Here is a 21,641-nt window from a genome sequence, read left to right on the forward strand (position 1 = left end):
ATACTTCTCAACCAGCTCGCCTACAACATCAGCAATGATTTGTGACATATGAAAATGCCAAGTGAAAAATTTAATAAGTTTTAGTATGTTTTTGCATCCAATAAATATTTACCAGTTGCACCCCGGAGTGCTGTTACTGTGATTTTTTGAAACATTTGTGACTGCTGATGCGTGTGGACGATCCCTCGCCCCCAGCCACACCAGAGGCAGGTGGCTGTTCAGGCTGCTGTGTTGCTCTGGATGACTTTGGCGGGTGTCCTCTGACTGCCCGAGGCCGTGCATGCCATGGCATGTCAAAGTGACCCTGAGAAGTCTCAGGGACACCCACTGACACCTTGGGTGTATGCGGTGCTGATATTACTGGCAGAGGGGACAAGGAGTTGCAGGATGCATCAGGAGTGCCCTGAGAGGAGCCCCCATATGAAATCTTCTGCTGCCCCGTGCCCTCTCGAGGCTCAATTGGTCCTCTCTACTAACCTCAGAAGAATGAGCAGCTTCTAATGCTCTGGTCCATGGAGCCTACTCTCTGTGAGGTTATACATGGCCTCCAGGATTGGGCCCTCCACTGCTGCTGCCAGTTTGTCAATGGAGGAAGCGAGATGGACAGATGACAGGGACTGTGTGGTACTCAAGCCCTGGATGGACATCTCCATAGCAAGCAAAGTCTCTGGTAACTCCGCCAGATCTCCACGCACCGCATGCTGCTCTTGCAGCATCTCCTACCGAATGGATGACAGCCGAGGCTCGTCATGAGCTTGTGGCTCAGCACTGGCCTGGCCTCCCACAGTCCTTTGATTGTCAAAGGCATCGGCCATTACTGCCTCTGGCAGCTGGTCAGGCAATTGTGTGGTGCTGACACCAGGTTGTGACCAGGAATCCGAGGAGACACGCATCCCAACCAAGGTGAATGTCCCTGAGCTGGTGCTTGTTGCGGGGAGATGATGTGACACTGCACCCTCTGAGGTCCACTCCTCCTCTTCAGAGGTGGACGAATGAGCCCCGGAGACGCTACCTAGCTGCTGCTGTGTTTCACCTGTAGGGAAAATCAGAATGATCAGTTGTGATCAGCACTCCTGACTGGAGGACATGTTATAGACTGCATTATGGGCACTTTTGTGTGATTTTAAGTTTGAGAGCACCCTTCAGTGCCTGAAACGATCGCCGCACCACACCCCACCACACCCCACCCCCCCCCTTCGACCACACTCTTGGGAGCTCACTCTCCTGGCCAGGTGCGCAAGCCTCACCATCAGCTACAGCGCGTCCTTCATCCTCCCCTGTTAGCATTAATGCATCAACCTCTAGTCTGCTCAAAAAGGCCAGGTTGGCTCTTCCACCACCGGTGCGGGACCTCTACTCCTGTGTAGACACAAAGCAGTCAGCTCAGACATATTACTTGAAAGATCACCCCTTGGCTTGAGTGCTGCATCTCAAGCCAATGCCAGTGAAGTGCACGGATGGAACACATCTGAACCACTGTGCGTCACAGATGTGCCCATTATATGGCCCAAGGCATTGCTGCAGCCAGTCACTGAACATGGATGGCTTTGATCTTGCAGCATCAGCAGTCATTGACCCTCCATGTCACATAAAAGATGAGATGACTGTAGAATGTCCCTTACCTTGGCAGAGCGCAGAAGGTTATTCACCCGCTTGCGGCACTGGAGCCATGTCCTTCTAATTATTCTGCGGCTGCTGACCTCCGCTACCTCCAGCCACGTCTTCTTGGTGACCTGGGAGGCCTCCTCCTACTGTCGGATGGGAAGAGGGCCTCCTGCCTTGCCTCCTGGAGGCGGCATGCTGGAAGTCCTCTGAGAAGCGGGTGGACCTTGTGGCTGCTTTTCCCTTCCATTGCTGCAAGCAGGTTCTGGTGGGGTTCTGTTTTATTTTCAATTGTTCAATTGGAGGGCACTTTAGGTCCTCCTCCAGTCCTTTCACCCTCAGTCTCTTGTTTTTCCTTTGCAGATATGCAGTTGCTCCTCCCAATGTCTTCCTTGCTGCAGCCATTTAAAGGGGCATTCAGCAACCTCTTCTGACACTCGCCCCAACGATGCCCTTTTCATTCAGAAATGTGCCGCGGGGCTGCTAATTAGTGGCCTCGCGCAATAGCAGCGGCAGCGAGGTGCGGAGTGGGAGCGAGTTCTTCAGCTGGTTCCACCTCCCCGAACTCTGAGCCGCCGACAACGGCAAAATTACGGCCCATGTAAAGTAATTTTAAAAAATGTGCAGTGAATGCCTGAATTTCTAATACTTGCTCTTGTTGGGAGAGATGCCCCACCGACAGCACAGAGTTGGAAAATTACCATTTATTTTGGCATGAATTCAGTTCTCATTGCCCCTGTATTCAATAAATATTTCAGATATTCTTCCTGACTTGCCTATTTTCCTTTCAAGTAATTGTGCGTCTTCAGTAAAAAAGAAAATCAGACTGTGTATAAAATGGCTTTTGATTCACTTTTGCCAGTCTTGCGCTACTGCCAAAGACCAATTTTACCTTTCCCCCCCCCTCCCCATCATTTTCCTGCGTAGAATTAGTAATCTGTGCTGTTGCTAAATGTACAGTAGGATCCTGAACTGCTGAAGCTAGCCAGGTTACAATTCATTTAATGGACCAAAAATTCAGTGGCAGTAGTGTTCTGTGTTTGCCGAGCATTTTCTCCAAAAACATTGAAATTAAGTGCATGTTTAGGGAAAATATTCATTAAAGTTTAAAAATTACAGTATTCTAACTTAATGAGGAAAACAATTCAATAAGCTCCTTCAGACAAACAATGCTGCCCATTTTGATGCTATCATTTGGTTTGGGTGTGCTGGTATATTGTTCGTGAACAGGAATGGCAGTTGTGGGAAGATCCTGCTTTTGCAAGTAATATGTCACTCGTGGCATCAAATGAGAATAAAATAATTCCTCAAATAACTTATTGTTTGTTCAATCATGAAATTTGTCCTTGGAGTGAATGAGAAAAATTGAGGTTAAAATTGTTAAAAAGCATGGTACTCGGCAGATTCCCAGCCTTCTGGTATGGTACTGCAGTAACAGTTTATGTGACTCACTGGTGTTGCTGCATGTGAGGATTCAGAGGCACTTTTGCTGCCCTGGTGCGAACAGGCAAGAAATGGATGAAGTAATAGAAGATGAGTTTGAGATTGACTTGCTGTTGCGAGCTGGATAATAAAAGTCCAGAATAAGATGGAGTTTGTGACAACTGTGACTAGGAAACCATGGGTGATGGTATATTCTTTCCAGGAATAGGGAGAAGGGCCTTCAATAAATTTGGAGTTTTAAGTGCACTGTACTTAGTTGGGAGGGCCTTTTTGTTTGAAGTTGCAACTTTGGGACAAATTTTATCAGCGCGCCATGCTCTGTGACAGCGCGCTGTGAAAGTGGCAGCCTTCTGACAGGGAGGTGCTGCTGCACAGCCCCCACAGCACGGGGACTTATTTAAATGGAGTGAGCAGAGTGGCCGTCCCCGATGACATAGAAGGGGTGGCCGCAGCGTCACTGGCAACGGCATCTGGTGCCGCCACGCAGGCACCGTCGTCACCTTTAAAGGGTTTCAAGCCCTTAGCAAAAATTTACATTTTTAAAGGGATATTAGATTTCATTTGCTTTTAATAAATAATTAGAAAATGGACACCCTTTCCCAACCCCAATCCCCACCCCCCACCCTGCCAATGGTCTTTTCATTGCCCTATATTCAGGAAACTTATTTTATTCCCGATCCGAGCATCCCCCCCCCCCCAACCTTCTCACATTTGCCCCTCAACCCCTTTCCACCATCCCCACAGCCAACAAAAAGTGGTTTCCCAGCTCCCCCACCCTCCCACCCTGATAATTTTATTCCTCCCCCCTCCCCACCAGTGTCTTGCGTTGGAAGTCCAACGGAGTTGCAAAGGTGCGCGAGTCGCGGCCAGTTGGCCGTAAAATCGGCGTGGGACTGCTGCCCTCGGCAGGTAAGTTAATTTGAATTTCATTTATGCTCATTTAAATATTGGCAGGGGAGCAGCACCGACACCTCACCACTGCCGCTAATATTCAGCGGTGCCTTCTCGGCGTCATGGGTCGTGGCGGGCCGCTCCCACTAGCATTTTACAGGCTTCCCAGCCATGAGGGGCTGGTAAAATTCAGCCATTTATCTTTAAAGATAATTTATATGTTTATTACTTATGTTTTTAAAATCGTGGTGCATGTTCCTTAATTCAATTTTAGGTGATCTGTGTTTATGTATAATGTTTCCTTTTGTATTTCACTTCAGATTGCCATTCCTAATAACATTCAGTTAAGATGTGTTTCATGGAATAAAGACCAAGGATTTATTGCCTGTGGTGGGGAAGATGGTCTTTTAAAGGTGCTGAAACTTGAAACACAGACAGGTAAGGAAAAACGTAGAAAGCCATATGGTATGTAGTACAACTTCTAAGAATCTTCTTGCATATATTTTATAATAAATCTCCGAAATGCATGCAGAGGATATACAATGTTCTGGTCGGGATGTACCTGAAGATCTGCGTACTGTTCTGTTTTCCATGATATAGTGGGGGAAAGAGGCTATATAGAGGAGAGCGACCAGACTATTACCTTGATTTAGAGTGATGAGCTATGAAAAATGAATTGATTCTTCAGCCTTGAAAAGGAAAAAAACAATTTATATAATGACATGCCAAATGTTATAGAAGTAGATAGGATAGTTAATTGATAGAGGAAGTAAACCTGGAATATATAGGTCTAGGAAGTAGGACAGGGCACGCAAGCAAAAGATTGTCAAGACCAAGTTTAGGCCAGATTGGATTGATTTAAGAAGCAACTAGATGTTGTTCTGGAAAGTCGCTGGAGCTGGATCTTTGGATTCAAATGGCTGCACCTGTCTTGTGACTTTACATGTTGCAGATTTGTCTTTTAAATATATTTTATAATGACTGCCATCTTATTTCCATTATTTTAAAAGAAAGAACTTCTATTTATAATGTGTCCTTCATGTCTTCAGTATGTCTTCAAGTGATGTACAGCCAATGAATTAATTTTGAAGTGTGGTCAATGTTAATATGTAGGCAAATGTGACAGCTAATTTTCACACAGCAAAGTCCCAAAAAACAGCAGTGAGATAAATATATATAATAATAATATTGGCCCAGATTATGTGGCAGTAATGACGGGGAGAATCCTTGGCATCAGGTGGCAGGATCGTATCTCCAACACAGAAGTCCTCGAGGCAGCCAACATCCCCAGCATATACACCCTACTAAGCCAGCGGCGTCTGAGATGGCTTGGCCATGTGTGCCGCATGGAAGATGGCAGGATCCCCAAGGACACATTGTACAGCGAGCTCGTCACTGGTACCAGACCCACCAGCTGTCCATGTCTCCGCTTTAAAGACATCTGCAAATGCGACATGAAGTCCTGTGACATTGATCACAAGTCGTGGGAGTCAGTTGCCAGTGATCGCCAGAGCTGGCGGGCAACCATAAAGGCAGGGCTAAAGCGTGGCGAGTCGAAGAGACTTAGCAGTTGGCAGTAAAAAAGACAGAAGCGCAAGGGGAGAGCCAACTGTGTAACAGCCCCGACAACCAATTTTATCTGCAGCACCTGTGGAAGAGTCTGTCACTCTAGAATTGGCCTTTATAGCCACTCCAGGCACTGCTTCACAAACCACTGACCACCTCCAGGCGCTTACCCATTGTCTCTCAAGACAAGGAGGCTAAAGAAGAAGAAGAAGAAGAAGAATGACGGTGAAGCTGTCAGCGTTTGCTGTCATTACTCCCCTGAAATTAACAGCACATTTTGGAGTCCGCATATGCGAAGTTAAAGATGGAAATGCAGAAGGCGCTGTCAGTGATTCCACATTTCTGCAGAGGGTTTGCTGTTGAGGTTCCCTCAGAATGCAATCAATTAGAATTCATTTAACTGACAAGAACTTCCACTCTTGTGTTGTTAGTCTCGCTGTAAATACCCTTGCAAAAGTTCCACCTTGTTGAATGAGATGTAACTGGGTTATTAACATGTACCGTGTTCATAATTACTGTTAAACAGCCTCACTGGCCCAGAAAGAGTAATTTTATATTTGTTGAATGTCAAATTTCTCCATTTTAAGAAATCCCACATTTAATTTTTTTTTGTTTGTTTTGTGCTATTTTAGCTTTTACTTTACTCCATGTGTATCTCCCAATCATTTATTTCACCATCTGTAAAATCTTAAAAAATAAAAGTGAATGGATTCAGTGTTTTTTTTTTTTACTTCCTGGTTTGCTGTCTGTGAGAATATTTTAGTGTGATTGGCTGCTTACCTTACTTGATGACATCGCTGTTGCTGGATCCCTGGAGATCTCCTTGACTTGGTGCCAAATTCAAGCTGATGTCAGGAAAGGGGATGTCTTTACCAGAGAGATCACAAGATCTTTGTGGAATAGAGGATTAGTTAACAGACAGAAAGCAGAGAGTGGGTATAAATGGGGCATTTTCAAGTTAACAGGCAGTGAATAGTGGGGTGCCGCAAGGATCATTGCTGGGGCCTCAGCTATTTACACTCTATATTAATGACTTGGATGAAGCGACAGAGAGTAATGTATCTACGTTAGCTGATGATACAAAGCTCGGTGGAAAAGTAAGCTGTGGGGAGGATGTAGAGAGGCTGCAAAGAGATTTAGACAGGTTAAGTGAGTGGGCAATAAGATGGCAAATGGAGTACAATGTAGGGAAGTGTGAAGTTGTTCACTTTTTAAAAATAGAAAAGCAGATTATTTTTTAAAAGTTGTGAAACTTAAGTATTCAGAGACACTTGGGGGTACTCGTACAAGGAACACACAAAGTTAAGATGCAGATGCAGCTGGCTATTAGGAAGGCAAATGGCATGTTGGTCTTTATTGCAAGGGGATTGGAGTACAGGAATAAAGAAGTCTTACTAAAATTGTACAGGGCTTTGGTGAGACCACATCTGGAATAATGTGTGCAGTTTTGTTCTCCACATTTAAAAAAGGATATACTTGCACTGCAGACAGTGCAATGAAATTGACTAAATTGGTCCCTGGGATGAGGGGGTTGTCCTATGATAGGCTGAGTAAATTGAGCCTATATTCTCTGGAGTTTAGAAGAATGAGAGGCGATCTAATTGAGACATACAAGATTCTGAAAAGGCTTGATAGAGTAGAAGCTGAGAGATTGTTCCCACTGTCACGGAATCTAGAACACGGGGACACAGTCTCAGGATAAGGCGTCAATCATTCAGGACTGAGATGAGGAGAAATTACTTCACTCAAAGGGTTGTGAATCTTTGGAATTCTCTACCCCAGAGGGTTGTGGATGCTGCATTGTTGAATACATTTAAGGTTGGGATAGATAGATTTTTGGTCTCACAGGGAATCAAGGGATATGGGGAGCAGGCAGGAAAGTGGAATTGAAGCCCAAGATCAGCCATGATCGTATTGAATGGCGGAGCAGGCTCGATGAGCCATATGGTCTACTTCTGCTCCTATTTCCTGTGTTTCTTCAAGGTCATCTGTGAGCGCTGTTGCTTCACTGCTGACTGCAAAATGGAGCCCAACTTGTTTTTGCTGTGCTGGTTGAATCCTGGCACATTTTAAGTGCTTCTGAGTTGGAAGATACCTTGATTTCTTATCTCATCCAAAAGACAGTACCACTCCCTTAGTACTGCACTGTAGATTACACGGTCAGGTCTCTGATGTGTTGCTTGAGCCCACAACCTTCTGATTCGGAGCTAAGACTGACACATCCGAAAGTTTGTTTTACTATGGTGGGAATGTTAAAATGATCTCCTGATTTAAAAAAAAAATCAAAATTGACTCTAGTGACCAAACGGAACTATTTTATGAACATTTTGTGGTGATAGCCATCGTTTTATGTAAGACATTTTGTTGGTTGGATGTGTAGTCTCCAAAGAGGAGAAAAATCTTAAAGTTAGTAATAAAAAATCTCTGAAGGATTGCAAGTAGTGGTAGATGAAATATGGTAAGAAAAGTGAACACAAGTGACTCCGTGGGCAATGTGGCCTCATCATCTGTTTAGTTGTAGTTAGCATGAGGGGCTGGCCTGGAATTTTCTGGATATTTACACCCAGAGACGTGTGCAGTTGGGGTACATTTCAAACAGGTGGCTTAAAAGATCATGGGTATTTTGGATATAGGTGAGTTATGCGCAAGTACAATATGCTCAAAATCACAATCTTTTACGCTGTAAGCTATTTCCACCCTTAATAATGGCTCTGTCCCCAAGTTACAGAGCCTTCTGTGTGCGCTTCCTGCAATTGTGTTTGCTTGGATGCCCCTTTACAGTTAGAACCAGATTACCAGGTGCAGCACAAAACAAAGCCATTTTTCTGGTGTTTCATCACAATTTTTTTGAACATCTTCAAAATTTTTAACCTTGCTGAGACTGGCACTATATTGTCTGTTTCTTGGAATGCTTTTTTATGACCACATAAATCACATTAAACATTGAAATGCTTCCTTGATTGTATATTTTTAAACATGATGTGCCTAGTGTACATAAATAGTTAAATGAGTTGAACCATTAATTTTCATCTGTAAAGATGAAATAAAGGTTGTGAGTTGGTGCTTTCCTTAGGCCTTGATAGTTTCTGCTGATTTCTGTTATTTTTCTTTTGGGCATATTGTAATGATACTGACCAGAAATTTGAGCTTAACTTGACATCAGAAGAATGGACCCTGAGATAGGTGCATTTTCAGGTCTAACCTCTGGTCTGCACCCACAGAGGGAATTACAGTCTTTTGGAGAGGGGAGGGAGAAACTTAGTTTAGGGAACTGAACTGGTACTTTTGATCCTTTTGGACTCCTCTAAGTTTTCTCTTCAGCCCACCTGATACAGTACATTACTCCTACTTTCACTCCATTTTATATCTGTATTTAAAGCAACAATAAACACTATCGTGAAATGACATTGAAGTTTAAGTTCTAATTTGGCCATTGTGGATTTCTGTAGATGATACAAGATTAAAGGGATTGGCTGCACCCAGTAACCTTTCCATGAATCAGACACTAGAAGGACACAGTGGTAAGTTTTTGATTTATTCTATACATCTTGTCAAAGAGGAATGCTTTGCACGGCTACTTTAGTTCTTGGTCGCTAATTAAAACTGAATCAGTTGCTGCTTCTGCTATAGTTACTAAACTGTTTATATAGCAGCTAGAATATTTAACCAGAATTTATTGATTTGCCTGTACTGAAGCAAATTTTAACCAGTTCTTTATTCAGTAATATACCCAACACCATTACAGTGATAGACATTATAGCTGTCTAAATGATGCAACATGTCGTGATGACTGGGAGCAAATGACACTGGGTGGGGTCAATAAATTCAAAGCAACTTCCATCTAATCATTCTTGAAATTATGCATAATCTAATTCTCGCTTAAAATTTATTTCTAACTGATCACTTTAATTACTTACTAATGTTTGGTGTAAATTATATGCTGAAAATTTGTGGGAGACAACCTATAAACTATATGAGGTGTTGACCTTGATCCATTTGCGAACTTGTTGATTGCATTATCAGGTGAGCCTATTTGTGAGATAAAAATCATGTCTCATAACCTCTTAATTCGATATCCACTACGTATTCAGAAACTAGGAATTGGTTTCTGTATGGGAATATTTGTTTTTCAGGCACTTTTTACTTTTCGCCTTTATTCTTATTCTTGTATGCATCAGCTATTTCAACAGGGTGAGTGGCATTCTCTGGTTTCTATCTCGTTTTGAGGGACTGACAACAACAACAACCAAAGTAGTTATGAACTGACTGCTAGGAGATGTGCAACACAAGTCTGGGAAAAGTTTCCCCCAACTTTTTTCTTTACCAAACTTTTTTTCTTTCATTGTTTAATTCTTCTTCCTGCCCCCCTCTATTTTACGCGGCCCCAGCGGGTCGGATGGTGTTATGGGGGCAGCGTAAAATTGCGTGGGAGGCTCTGGGAGGCCTACCCTCACCGCTCCCGCCTCCGGTTAACTTTACGGCGGTCGGGCGGAGGGGGGGGGGAACGACCCGCCTGCCTGAGGCCATTCAAGGCCCTGAAGTGGCAAGTGGGCATGCTGGGGACGTGAATGGCTGCCCAGCGAAAGCTGCCGGCCTTTCCGCGCACTGGGTGGGGGGGCGGGGGGGTGGGTGGTGGGTGCTATGGCAATCGGGCACAGGATGCCTGATTGAGGGCTGCCCCCGCCTCCCAACCCACCTCTGGGACCCAAGACGCCCACCCCTCCCCGCAAATGACCACTCCAGTTTCACCAGGGAAGGACCGATCTCCCTGGTGAGACATGCCCAACTTAACCTGACTTCCTGGCTCCATGGCGTTGGCTGGGCTGCAGTCCCAGCAGTGGCCACCGCTCCCAGTGGCGCTCCTGGGATTAAGAGCTGCCGGCCCGCTGTTTGGCCGGCAGCTCAATGAGGTAGGACTTCCTCCCTCAAGCGGGTGGAAGTCCCGCCTCGGGACGGTTAAAGCCTGGTAACCTGTAAAATGTGAGATGGATTCCTGGGCTAGGCGGAAGCGGGTCGAATTCCCGTCGGCCTAAGGTAAAATCCAGCCCCTACTTACAAATGTGGTAACCAATGTCTTTGGATGTATTTTGAATTTGTCTCTGTTACTGGAAGCATATAGTTGGCATCATGATAACATTTAACTACTCTGGGTAGTGTACTAGCTTATTCACGATCTTATTAATCTTATTCACCTCCTTATTCATCTTATTCACCTTCTTATTCATCCTATAGGAGCCATGCAACCTCCAGAGGCAACCCAGCTTTTCTTCCTCATTTTTATTTCTACTGAATACTTTTTGTCCCAAATTGGAGATGCAATCTAGAAAATAGATGCATTAAAAAGTATAAATGTGGTCATATGCTACCCCATATGAATAGTTTTTGTATGATAAAGTTTCAGTCAAATTCTACTACACATGATTCTGTCCTCATGCTTCCAAATAATCTGGTAAACAGGCGGAGAAGAAAAACAGATGGTCTACTCAATCCTGGTTAACCACGTTATCCCCAGCATTGCTGCTCAATGCTAAAATGTTTATTTTTACTTTATAGCATTATTTCATTTATCACTCTTAACATTCCCTAACTATTTCACCAATTACACTTTTTTCGAAATGAAAGCATTCACTCTCCCCAAGCCTGTATGTCTGTTTTTTAAAATTCTTGCATGGGATGTGGATGTCGCTGGCATGGCCGGCATTTGTTGCCCATCCCTAATTGCCCTTAACAACTGAGTGGCTTGCTAGGACATTTCAAAGGGCAGTTAAGAGTCAACCACATTGTTGTGGGTGTGGAGTCACATGTAGGCCAGACCAGATAAAGATGGCAGATTTCCTTCCCTAAAGAACATTAGTGAGCCAGATGGGTTTTTATGACAAACGATGATAGTTTCTAGGCACTGTTACTGAGACTAGCTTTCAATTCCAGATTTTTATTAATGAATTGAATTTAAATTCCACGAGCTGCTGTGGTGGGATTTAAACCCGTGTCCTCGCGTCATTAGCCTAGGCCTCTGGATTACTCGTTCAGTGACACTACCACTATGCCAGCATCTCCCTATGGGCCATGTCTAGTTACTAATTGGAATGGTTTTTGGAAAAGTTTAATTTGATGCAAATTATAAATTAATTTTGGCAACAGTAATAAAGAAACTAGATTGAAAATTAGCTTTACTTGGACAGTTATCTTAATTAAGCTATTTTTGATCAGGTGCTGTACAGGTGGTGACTTGGAATGAGCAGTACCAGAAGTTGACAACCAGTGACCAGAATGGTCTCATTATTGTATGGATGCTGTATAAAGGTCAGTTAACCCTTCTAATAGTAAATAGCAATAATGACTTTGGTATGAATAAAATGCTTATTGGACAGCATTGCAGTTTGCTAAATTAATTTTCATACGATCGTGATCAGTTGGTATTAGAGATAAATCACAGAATGTACTTTGTTCAAAGTATAACTTGACAGGCTCAAGCTAAGTGTTGCTGAGTTAACAAATTGAGCCATGTATCTGTACAGAGGCATCGGGTAATAAAATATTTTTCTCCAAAATAATAGGGAAGTTGTTCTCAGGCAGATCCTGCACATGTCCTTGTAGCCGCCTTAAATCCTGGGAGCATATTGCCTATCCTTTTGGTAAGAGATGGTGAAAGTTTAACTTTCACCTCAAAGGAAGGCAAGGAATTCTGGGTGTTGCCTGATCTATGCAATTTCCAGTGTTCAATGAAACATCAAACTCTTATTGTCTCTTGGTCCTAGACACCAGGGACTTGGTGATTTTCCCATTTGTTTCCCTTCCTTTCCAATTGATTGTAGGGCAGGTATAGTTTAAACTCTCTGCCAAACTTGCTCCTCAGATTAATTTCATTTTAATTTCCAACTTGCATATGAGAGAAGAGTTAATTTGAGATTTTACCAGCATACCAATATCATGGAACGTCCTCTCTTATTTTGGATAGCACTATTTAAAAATAGAGGATCTCTCTATTGCAAGTGAAGCTAAGTAAGTCTGACCAGAGGGGATTATTAATATTTGATCCTTCATGCCTCCATGTACCAATAGGGCACAGAGGAAGCTGGAGGGAAGACAACAGAGCACCAATTAGCGGGAGGTAGTTAGAGGCACACTCTTATTGCAGTTGTAACAGGAAGAAACATTTAAAAAGTACCAAAACTACAAGGTGAAAATAAGAAAAATCAGCATGAGGAAACAAATTTGAGTAAATGGTAAATTATATATAATATACTTTTATCTTGGTCCTTGTGTTTGTAAGAAGTACAAATTTGAAAAGGAAATGTGACTATGACGAAAATCTAGTTAGAATGTTTTAAGCTGCACTTGTGTGATCATTGTATGCATTGGATCTATGCATTGGAAAATTATTTAGAAAAAATACAAAAAGGCAAAGTTCCCATACGCTGTAATTGAAGACGCTCACTGCAGCAGTTTTCCAGTTCTTCCCTGAACAAGTTGGAAACAGTTAATTTTTTTTTCATGAGACTTAATGCTTGTGAATTGATTGCAGGTTCTTGGTATGAGGAAATGATCAACAATAGGAACAAATCCGTTGTTCGCAGTATGAGCTGGAATGCTGATGGACAGAAAATCTGCATTGTCTATGAAGATGGAGCTGTTATTGTGGGTTCAGTGGACGGTAATTTATTTCAGACTGAAGAATTGTAATATGAATTAGATTCTGACATTGAATAGTCTAGAATTTTTTTATGGATTATGCAGTTTAAAAAGTAACCATGTCAATTCCAATATAAAAATACTTTACTCATCTCGGTTGTCATTGTCTATTGAACGACCAGGTGAGAAAAGGGTCCAGGGTTCCCTCTCAGCCTTCACCTGGTCTTATCGTAACAGGGTTCAATTGTAAACACACCATTTTTTAGCTTCCCCTTAGTCAGTCCTTGTTCACTGCTTTCCAATTATAAGGCAAGTAAACCAGCACAAACAGGTTTTCTTGGGTTTAAAGAAGAAAAGTTCAAATTTATTAAACTTTAACTCAAATTCGGTTAACACCTACAGATACACGATGCGCCCACGCTAGCATGCATACACGATACACACATGCAGATAGAGACAGAAAAGAGCAGAACAAAAATAAAGTGGAAATGTTTGAGGCAATCTCTGAAGAGAGTCCTTGATTGTAGGTAGATCTTGCTTTTCATTGGGGCCCTGTATTCTTAAACCTTGTTCATTGTAGGAAACTTTTTTCCCTTGGGATTCATGTGTCTTCAGTGGATTTGGAGTTCCGTGAGAAAGCGATGGCAAACCAGACAGGAGAGGCTGTGGTGAGCCAGCCAGTAGAGGTTTTTCAGTCCAGGAGAGTTCAAACTGTTTGTACAATTCAGAAAAACCCAGGTTGCCAAGTAGGCTAGTCATGTGACTTTCTGGTCTGACCACGTCTGTGGATTCTCTGGTCTTCGCCGACCCTGGAATGTCTCTTCTTACACACAGTACCTGGCGCGCAGAGTCCATTGTGGGTTAATTTGGATCAGGGAATAGCCCTTTTGTCCTTCCAAGCATTGGCTGTTGGTATGCAAAAATGTTTTTCCAGCAAAGGCCTGGTGATTTTTTAAACAAGTCCTTTCTTCACTTCAGCAACAGTTTGAAATTTAATGTCTATATGGAAAAAGTAATATGCCTCATTCTTGGCAGGTGTGGATCTAGCATGACACCTCCACATCTAGCGGAATGAAATGCTATTTGAGAAAAGCGCATTTCATTAAAAGGGTCGAGAGAAAATATAAGATACAAAAAGACACATGTATTTCTCTCATTCATTCACAAATCTTAAAACCTATTAAAATTGCCATTTCCATGACTGCCTGGGGTGTTTGTTCCTGCTGAGGTCTGTAAAGGCAGTGAGGGTTGGTGGGGGGGGGGGGGGGGGTGGTGGTTAGTGCTTAGATTTAATTTGCCCTAAGTTGGAATTTTTTTTTCCTCAGGAGAGTCAGTGTGGGTGGATCTATCCTGAACTCTCTTTCAGTGCTTTGCTGAGTCATGCAAAGGCTTTTGACTTCAGGGGATGGGTGGTTCTCTCTTTTTCTGACTGTGGTGGAGGATTCTTCGCTAATCTCCCATTTGTCCTCTGGGACACTGCTGCCTGCAGGGTTTTGTGCAGACTCTACTGTACACCCCTGTGGCACTTCGACTAGATGAGACATCACCCTCACGGTTTCTCTGCAGGTTCCTGTAAATTCTTTTAGCAACTCTGGTGGGTTGCTTCCTGTGTCTGCCATTTCGTAGGAGGATGTGGGCTCTAACTTTTCGGGGTTTGGCTGATCGGACAGTAGGGGTTTTCATCCGGGATTCCTCCTGGACTTCCTTTAACCTGCCCTCTTGATTGCTTTTTCCCCTTCCCTTTCTAACCTTTTTATTTATTTTTATTTTATTTTATTTAGAGTTACAGCACTGAAACAGGCCCTTCAGCCCACCAAGTCTGTGCCGACCATCAACCACCCATTTATACTAATCCTACATTAATCCCATATTCCTACCACATCCCCACAATTCCCTTACCACCTAACTATACTAGGGGCAATTTATAATGGACAATTTACCTATCAACCTGAAAGTCTTTGGCTGGAGCACCCGGCGAAAACCCACGCGGTCACAGGGAGAACTTGCAAACTCCACACAGGCAGTACCCAGAATTGAACCCAGGTCGCTGGAGCTGTGAGGCTGCGGTGCTAACCACTGTGCCACCCTCACGGCAGCCAGCCTTGTGCCTGCCTGTCCCCTTTTGTTCTCGGCGGGGGCCCCTTACAGTTCATCAGCCCTCTGCTGGAGGGTCCTCCTAACACCGGTACATGACTTAGGAGTGCAGGTTTCACTTTAGGTTGGGGTTTCCCCTCAACCTGGCGCTCCTTGCTCTCAGGTCTTGAGGAGAACTCCATTTCTTCATTGCTACTATTTAAAGAATGAGGTACTAATCAGGGACTCCCTCTCCTTCACTTTCAGACTGGGCAGCCTGTGCTAACTCTCACAATTCTGGGTTGGCACGCTGAGCCTCAGTTAGGGAAGATTTATTTAACTCATTCCCTGGGTCTCCTAACTTTCTAAAGAAAATCTCGGACAAGCAGACCTCATGGTCTTCTGCCTGCTCTGGGGGAGCTGGTTTGATCGTGGCCTGATCCATTCAGGGAAACTGCAGGGGTCCGTCTCCTGTCACTGCCCTGTCTCTCTGACCTCCTGCGGTCTTTCTTTCACTACTGAGGGGGCTACCACCTTCACCCCCACCAGATCATTACCTAGGAGCAGGTCAACCCCGTCCACAGGCAAACTAGGGTCAATCCCTACGGTCACCGGTCCCGAAACTAGGTCGCTCTCCAGGTGCACCTGGTGTACAGGTACAGGCATACCTTTGATACCATTCACCACCATTCTGGTATTCACTGCACTCTCTGGGGGAAAGGTCATGCCTTTTCCCAGTAAAAGGGATCTGGTGGCCCCTGTATCCCTGAGAATTACTATGGGCTTGCTTGCCCCATTCGGTGGGTATGGGGTTACTTTCCCTTCAAACACAAAACCCTGACAACCTTCAGGAATCCTATTAAATTTTGCTGCACTTGCAGCCATAAGCTTCCGGGGTCTCACTCTTACTGCAGTTAAAACCACAGCTTGTTCTGGATCCTGTCTTCACTGAATGGGTGTGCCCTGATTAACCCTACAGGTTTTCCCTTTAGTTTCCAGCCATCAGCTTTTAAATGTCCTGCTTTATTGCAATGGAAGCACACAGGTCTCTGGGTCTCACAGCACCTTCCTTTTTTGGCTGTGTCTCCTGCTTTCCTTTCTCTCCTAGGACTGCTTGGGCTCCTATCACCTTCCCACCCTTTGGCCTTTTCGGATTTGTGGGGGTGACTAGGAAAAGTTCTTCCCTGGGAGACCGACTTACAAATTAAAGCAAACTCATCTGCCAGAATGGCCGCTTGCCCGGCTCTCTGAACCCGCTGCTCCTCTACATGGGTCTTTATGGAGATTGGGAGAGAGTGTTTAAATTCCTCTAACAGAATTGCTTCTCTGAGATTCTCATAGCTGAGCTGTACTTTAAGAGCCCTCAGCCACTGGTCAAAAGCCAGCTGCTTACTTCTTTCAAACTCCAGATAAGTTTGATTAGCTTGCTTCTTGAGGGTTCTAAACTTTTTGCAATAGGCTTCGGTACTAATTCATATGCCTAGAGGATAGCACTTTTTGTCCGTTCATAATTTGATGAACTCTCATCTTGCAACAGAGAATAAATCTCATGGGCTTTTCCGTTTAGCTTGCTTTGTAATAAAAGAGGCCAGGTCTCAACTGGTCATTTTAGCATTCTAGCCAGTTTCTCAAAGGACATGAAAAATTCTTCTACATCCTCCTCATTGAATTTTGGGATTAGTTGAGATAGTTGTAACAATTCTGTACCCAACCCTGAATCATGCTCCTCCATATTGGCCATGTTTTCACTAGGGTTCTCTGTCGCCCCTAGTTAACTCAAATCACTTCAGCTCTCTGTCTTCGCATTCCTTCCGGTATATTCTTTCTCTCTCTCTCTCTCTCTCTCTCCTCTCTCTCTTGTTCCTTCTCTGTCTTTCATTCTTTCTGTCCTCTCTTTTTCTTCACGTCCTTTTGGAAGTCTCTTTCTTTCTCTTCACATTCCTTCTGGAAGGCTCTCTCTTTCTCTCTCTCCTGTCTCTCGCTTTGTGTTTCCTCTAATTCAAGTTTCTTCTATTCCAGTTGTAGCTTTGTTATCAAAACCCTGTAGATATCTACTTCTAACACTGCTCCTACTTCCTTAGATTCAAGGGAAAAATGGTTGGCCTCTAGCTTTAGAAGTTCAGACTTCCTAGCCTTGCCACGTACAGTGATCCCACACTGCTCAGCCATTTTGCTCAACTCCTCCATAGACAGTGCTTTTAACTTATCCCAAGTTACTTCATCCTGGCTTGGGGAGCTACTAGCTTCATTCGCAGTCATGTTAGTATTCAAGCACACACAACCACAAGAAAACCCGTATGGAAATCTTGCTCTTTTTTGATTGGGAACAATTTGGCTTCCCACTTCCAATTTCTCTCATTTGTCTGTGGGTAAAATTCAGGATGGTAGCCCCCAAATTTCTGTTACGACCAGGTGAGAAAGGGGTCCAGGGTTCCGTTTCAGCCTTCACCTGGTCTTACTGTAACAGGGTTTAATTTTAAACACACCGTTTTTTAGCTCCCCCTTAGTGAATCCTTGTTCACTGCTTTCCAATTATAAGGCAAAGAAACCAGCACAAACAGGTTTTCTCAGGTTTAAAGAAGAAAGGTAGAAATTTATTAAACTTAAACTCTAATTTGGTTAATGCCTACGGATATACGATGCACCCACACTAGCATGCATACGCGATACACACATGCAGAGGGAGACAGAAAAGAGCCGAAGCAAAATAAAGTGGAAATATTTGAGGCAATCTCTGAAGAGGGTTTTTGTTACGGTTCTTTGAGCTCACTGTAGAGTCCTTGATTGTAGGTGGATCTTGCTTTTTGTTGGGGCCTAGTATTCTTCTTAAACCTTGTTCGCTGTCGGAGACTTTTCTCTCTTGGGGCTGATGTGTCTTCAGTGGATTTGGAGTTCTGTTAGAAAGAGATGGAGAGCCAGACAGGGGAGGCTGTGACAAGCAAGCCAGGAGAGGTCTTTTCAGTCCAAGAGCAAACAGACACTCTGAGTTCAAATTGTTTGTACAATTCAGAAAAACCCAGGTTGCCAAGAAGGTTAGTCATGTGACTAGCTGGTCTGACCACGTCTGTGGATTCTCTGGTCTTAGCCGACCCTGGAATCTCTCTTCTTACACACAATACCTGGTGCTCAAAGTCCATTCTGGGTTAAATTGGAACAGGGAATAGCCCCTTTGTCCTTCCAAGCATTGGCTGTTGGTATGCAAAAATGTTTTTCCAGCAAAGGCCTGGTGATTTTTTAAACAAGTCCTTTCTTTCTTCACTTCAGTAACAGTTTGAAATTTAATGTCTATATGGAAAAAGTAATATGCCTCATTCTTGGCAGGTGAGGGTCTAGCATGACACTATTTAAATTAATTTGTCAGCTGATGCGCGTTAACTTGCATATATTACCTATATTAAATATATAAATAGGAAAACCGCATTCCAAAAGAAGAAATATTGATAGTTATTATTTATTTAATATAGCTTATGTATGTTAACATTTTTGCAACCACTGTGTTTCTACTAACCATAAAACCCATTGTTCATTGCCAATTAAGACTGGCTTTTTGATGATGAACTTCTTAATGATAGTCTCATGTTTTCTGTATTTTGTCAGGGAACCGTATTTGGGGCAAGGAATTGAAGGGGCTCCAATTGGCTCAAGTCGCATGGTCACCAGACAGCAAGATTCTTATATTTGGCATGGCTAACGGAGAGATACATATATATGACAGCCAAGGAAATTTTATTGTAGGCTTACAGTTTTTTACGATAGTTGTTGAATTATTGAATTTTCTTGTCATTTTTACAGAACTCCTGGATCCACTTGCATATTCATTGAGACTAAATTCTATGTTTGCTATATAAGAGAATGCAATTTTTTAGTAGTGGTGGTAATTTGGGACTATTCAGATTTGCCTCAGATTTGCAGGTGTACAGAAAGTACTTTTAAGTAGGATTAACCCTTGTATATGTACTTGGGGAGGGGTGAAGCAAAAGAGTACACTTCTGAAAATGATCAATCTTGATGGCCTCTTGAAGAAGAATTACAATTTTAAAATTAATTTCTGCTTCAGCTTGTGAATACATTATCTACACACTTGGTTTAATTGGAAGCAACATTAAAAATCATAAAAGTATGTATAACTGCAAAATGTATTTCAATTTAATTTTCATACTGTAGTAAAAGTTTAAGAGCTGTTTGATGTTGTGATTAAAACCTTTTCTTATGCTTATCAGTAATCTAATTTTGTATGTATTCAGTATATCGTTGTTTTTTTTAGGTGAAGCTGATGCTGCAGTGTCTTGCTAATGTAACTGGTGCAGTCAGCATTGTTGGTATCCACTGGTATTCTGGAACAGAAGGCTTTGTTGAACCAGACTGTCCCTGTCTAGCTATCTGCTTAGACAATGGTCGATGTCAGATAATGCGTCATGAGCATGATGAGAGTGAGTATTGCCAGTGAGTAAATTTTGGATAGATTCAGGAATTTTATTATCTTTTAGTTTGTTCATCATTGTACACCCAGATCTGAGACTAGTGGAATGGATTACAAACCTCTTATGAGTATTGTTACTATCAATGTCAGCTTTGGCTCATTTTGTAGCACTCTTGCCTTTGTGTCAGAAGGTTCTGGCTTCAAGTCCCACTTCAGGACTTGAGCATAAAAATCAAGGCTGCTATTGCAGTGCAGTACTGAGAGAGTGCTGCACTGTCAAAGATGCCATCTTTCGGGTGAGACTTTAAACCATGGCCCTGTCTGTCCTCTCAGGTGGACATAAAAGATCCTATGGCACTATTTCAAAGAAGAGCAGCGGAGATATCCTCTGTGTCCTGGCCAATATTTATCCCTCAGTTAACATCACAAAAATGGATTATCTAGTCATTATCACATTGCCGTTTGTGGGCGTTTGCTGGTGACCTTGTTTCCTTCATTACAACAGTGACTACACTTCATTGGCTGGAAAGCACATTGAGACATCTGGTAGTCACGAAAGACGCTATACAAATGCAAGTCTTTATTTCTTTTATCTCTCATCAGTTGACCAGACTTTAAATCGGGTTAAATATACAGGAGTTTAAATAGTATAACTCTGAAAATGGGCTTGAGGCTCGTGGTACATAATAAACCATGCCCATTCATTGCGATGGAGGCAGCACATTAAATTTGTGCTGCTTTAAATGATAGTTGTATGCAGCCAACACTATCCACACAATTCATTGGCTGCACACATTAGCAAGGGGCCAGCTCCTCTTAAGGGGGAGGTGCATTGTGGCTGCAAGAAGTAGTGGGAGTTATTGAAAAGTGAATCTGTGCTATGATACTTTGACGAATGGTTCAACATGTGAGAGAGTGAGCACCAACGTATTCTGACATCACATTGGAGGCCTTGGTGCAAGACACGGTGAGAAGGAGAGACATGCTGTACGCGCAAGGAGCAGGAGGCCCTGCAGACATGCAACATGTAACTCAGGAAGAAGTAGCAGCGGAGGTGAGTGCCTGGAATGCAGCTCCAAGAACATGAATGTAGTACAGGAATAAATTTAATCATCTGACACGAGTTGTCAAGGTTAGGGAGTTAGATCTTCAAATGACATATCTTACCAATTGCACCACTAGCCTCACCAACTGCTCAAGTCACTATATTGCCATCATCCACTTTTTATCAATCAATACTCAAGCCTTCAATTCATATGCTTTATCTCACCCTCACACACTGATCACTTGCAAGGCTTACACTCACAGCTCGCACACACTGGCAGCTATTCACCACAACAACCACACCACTCAAACATATTTCAGAACATACGTTGACATACTTCTTTCTTGCAGGAGTTGAATAAGAATAAAACCCAGACAGACCACCCAACATTGTCCTCTGCACCGAAAATGACAAAGGTACTCCCTGCCCAGTCACCCCTGCAATGTTCTCCTCACTAACGTCTGGGGACTTGCACCAAAATTGGGAGAGCTGCCCCACAGACAAGTCAAGCAACAGCCTGATACAGTCATACTCACTGAATCGTACCTTTCATCCAATGTTCCCGACTCTCCATCACCATCTCTGGGTATGTCTTGTCCCACTGGTAGGACAGACCCACCTGAGGTGGCAGCACAGTGCTATGCAGGTGGGAGGGAGTGGCTCTGGGAGTCCTCAACCTTGATTCTGGATTCCATGAAATATGAGGGCTTCAGGTCAAACGTGGACAAGGAAACATTCTGCTGATTACCACCTACTATTCTTCAGTTGATGAATCGGTTCTCCTCCATGTCGAACACAACTTGCAAGAAGCACTGGGTGTAGCAAGGCCATAGAATGTATCCTCGGTGGGGGACTTCAGCGTCCATCACGATGAGTAGCTCAGTAGCACCAGCGATAGCCGAATCTTGAAGGACATAGCTGCTAGACTGGGCCTGCAGCAGGTCGTGAGACACGAGAGAAAAACCTGCT

At 43.3% G+C, this 21,641-nt stretch overlaps 1 protein-coding gene across 4 annotated transcripts in view; it reads left to right on the forward strand.

Moving 5' to 3' along the window:
• wdr35 (WD repeat domain 35) overlaps nt 1–21,641 on the forward strand; it is a 214,990-nt gene that overhangs the window by 14,528 nt on the left and 178,821 nt on the right. For all 4 annotated transcript variants that reach the window (XM_068023557.1, XM_068023567.1, XM_068023572.1 and 1 more), the window contains exons 2-7: nt 4,257–4,374; nt 8,952–9,023; nt 11,713–11,805; nt 13,028–13,156; nt 18,805–18,938; nt 19,472–19,637. In XM_068023557.1, coding sequence (XP_067879658.1) covers nt 4,257–4,374; nt 8,952–9,023; nt 11,713–11,805; nt 13,028–13,156; nt 18,805–18,938; nt 19,472–19,637 — 712 coding nt within the window. The remainder of the gene's footprint in view (nt 1–4,256; nt 4,375–8,951; nt 9,024–11,712; nt 11,806–13,027; nt 13,157–18,804; nt 18,939–19,471; nt 19,638–21,641) is intronic.

This window comes from Heterodontus francisci, chromosome 3 (genome assembly GCF_036365525.1).
Source record: "Heterodontus francisci isolate sHetFra1 chromosome 3, sHetFra1.hap1, whole genome shotgun sequence".
NCBI classification, from domain to species: Eukaryota; Metazoa; Chordata; class Chondrichthyes; order Heterodontiformes; family Heterodontidae; genus Heterodontus; species Heterodontus francisci.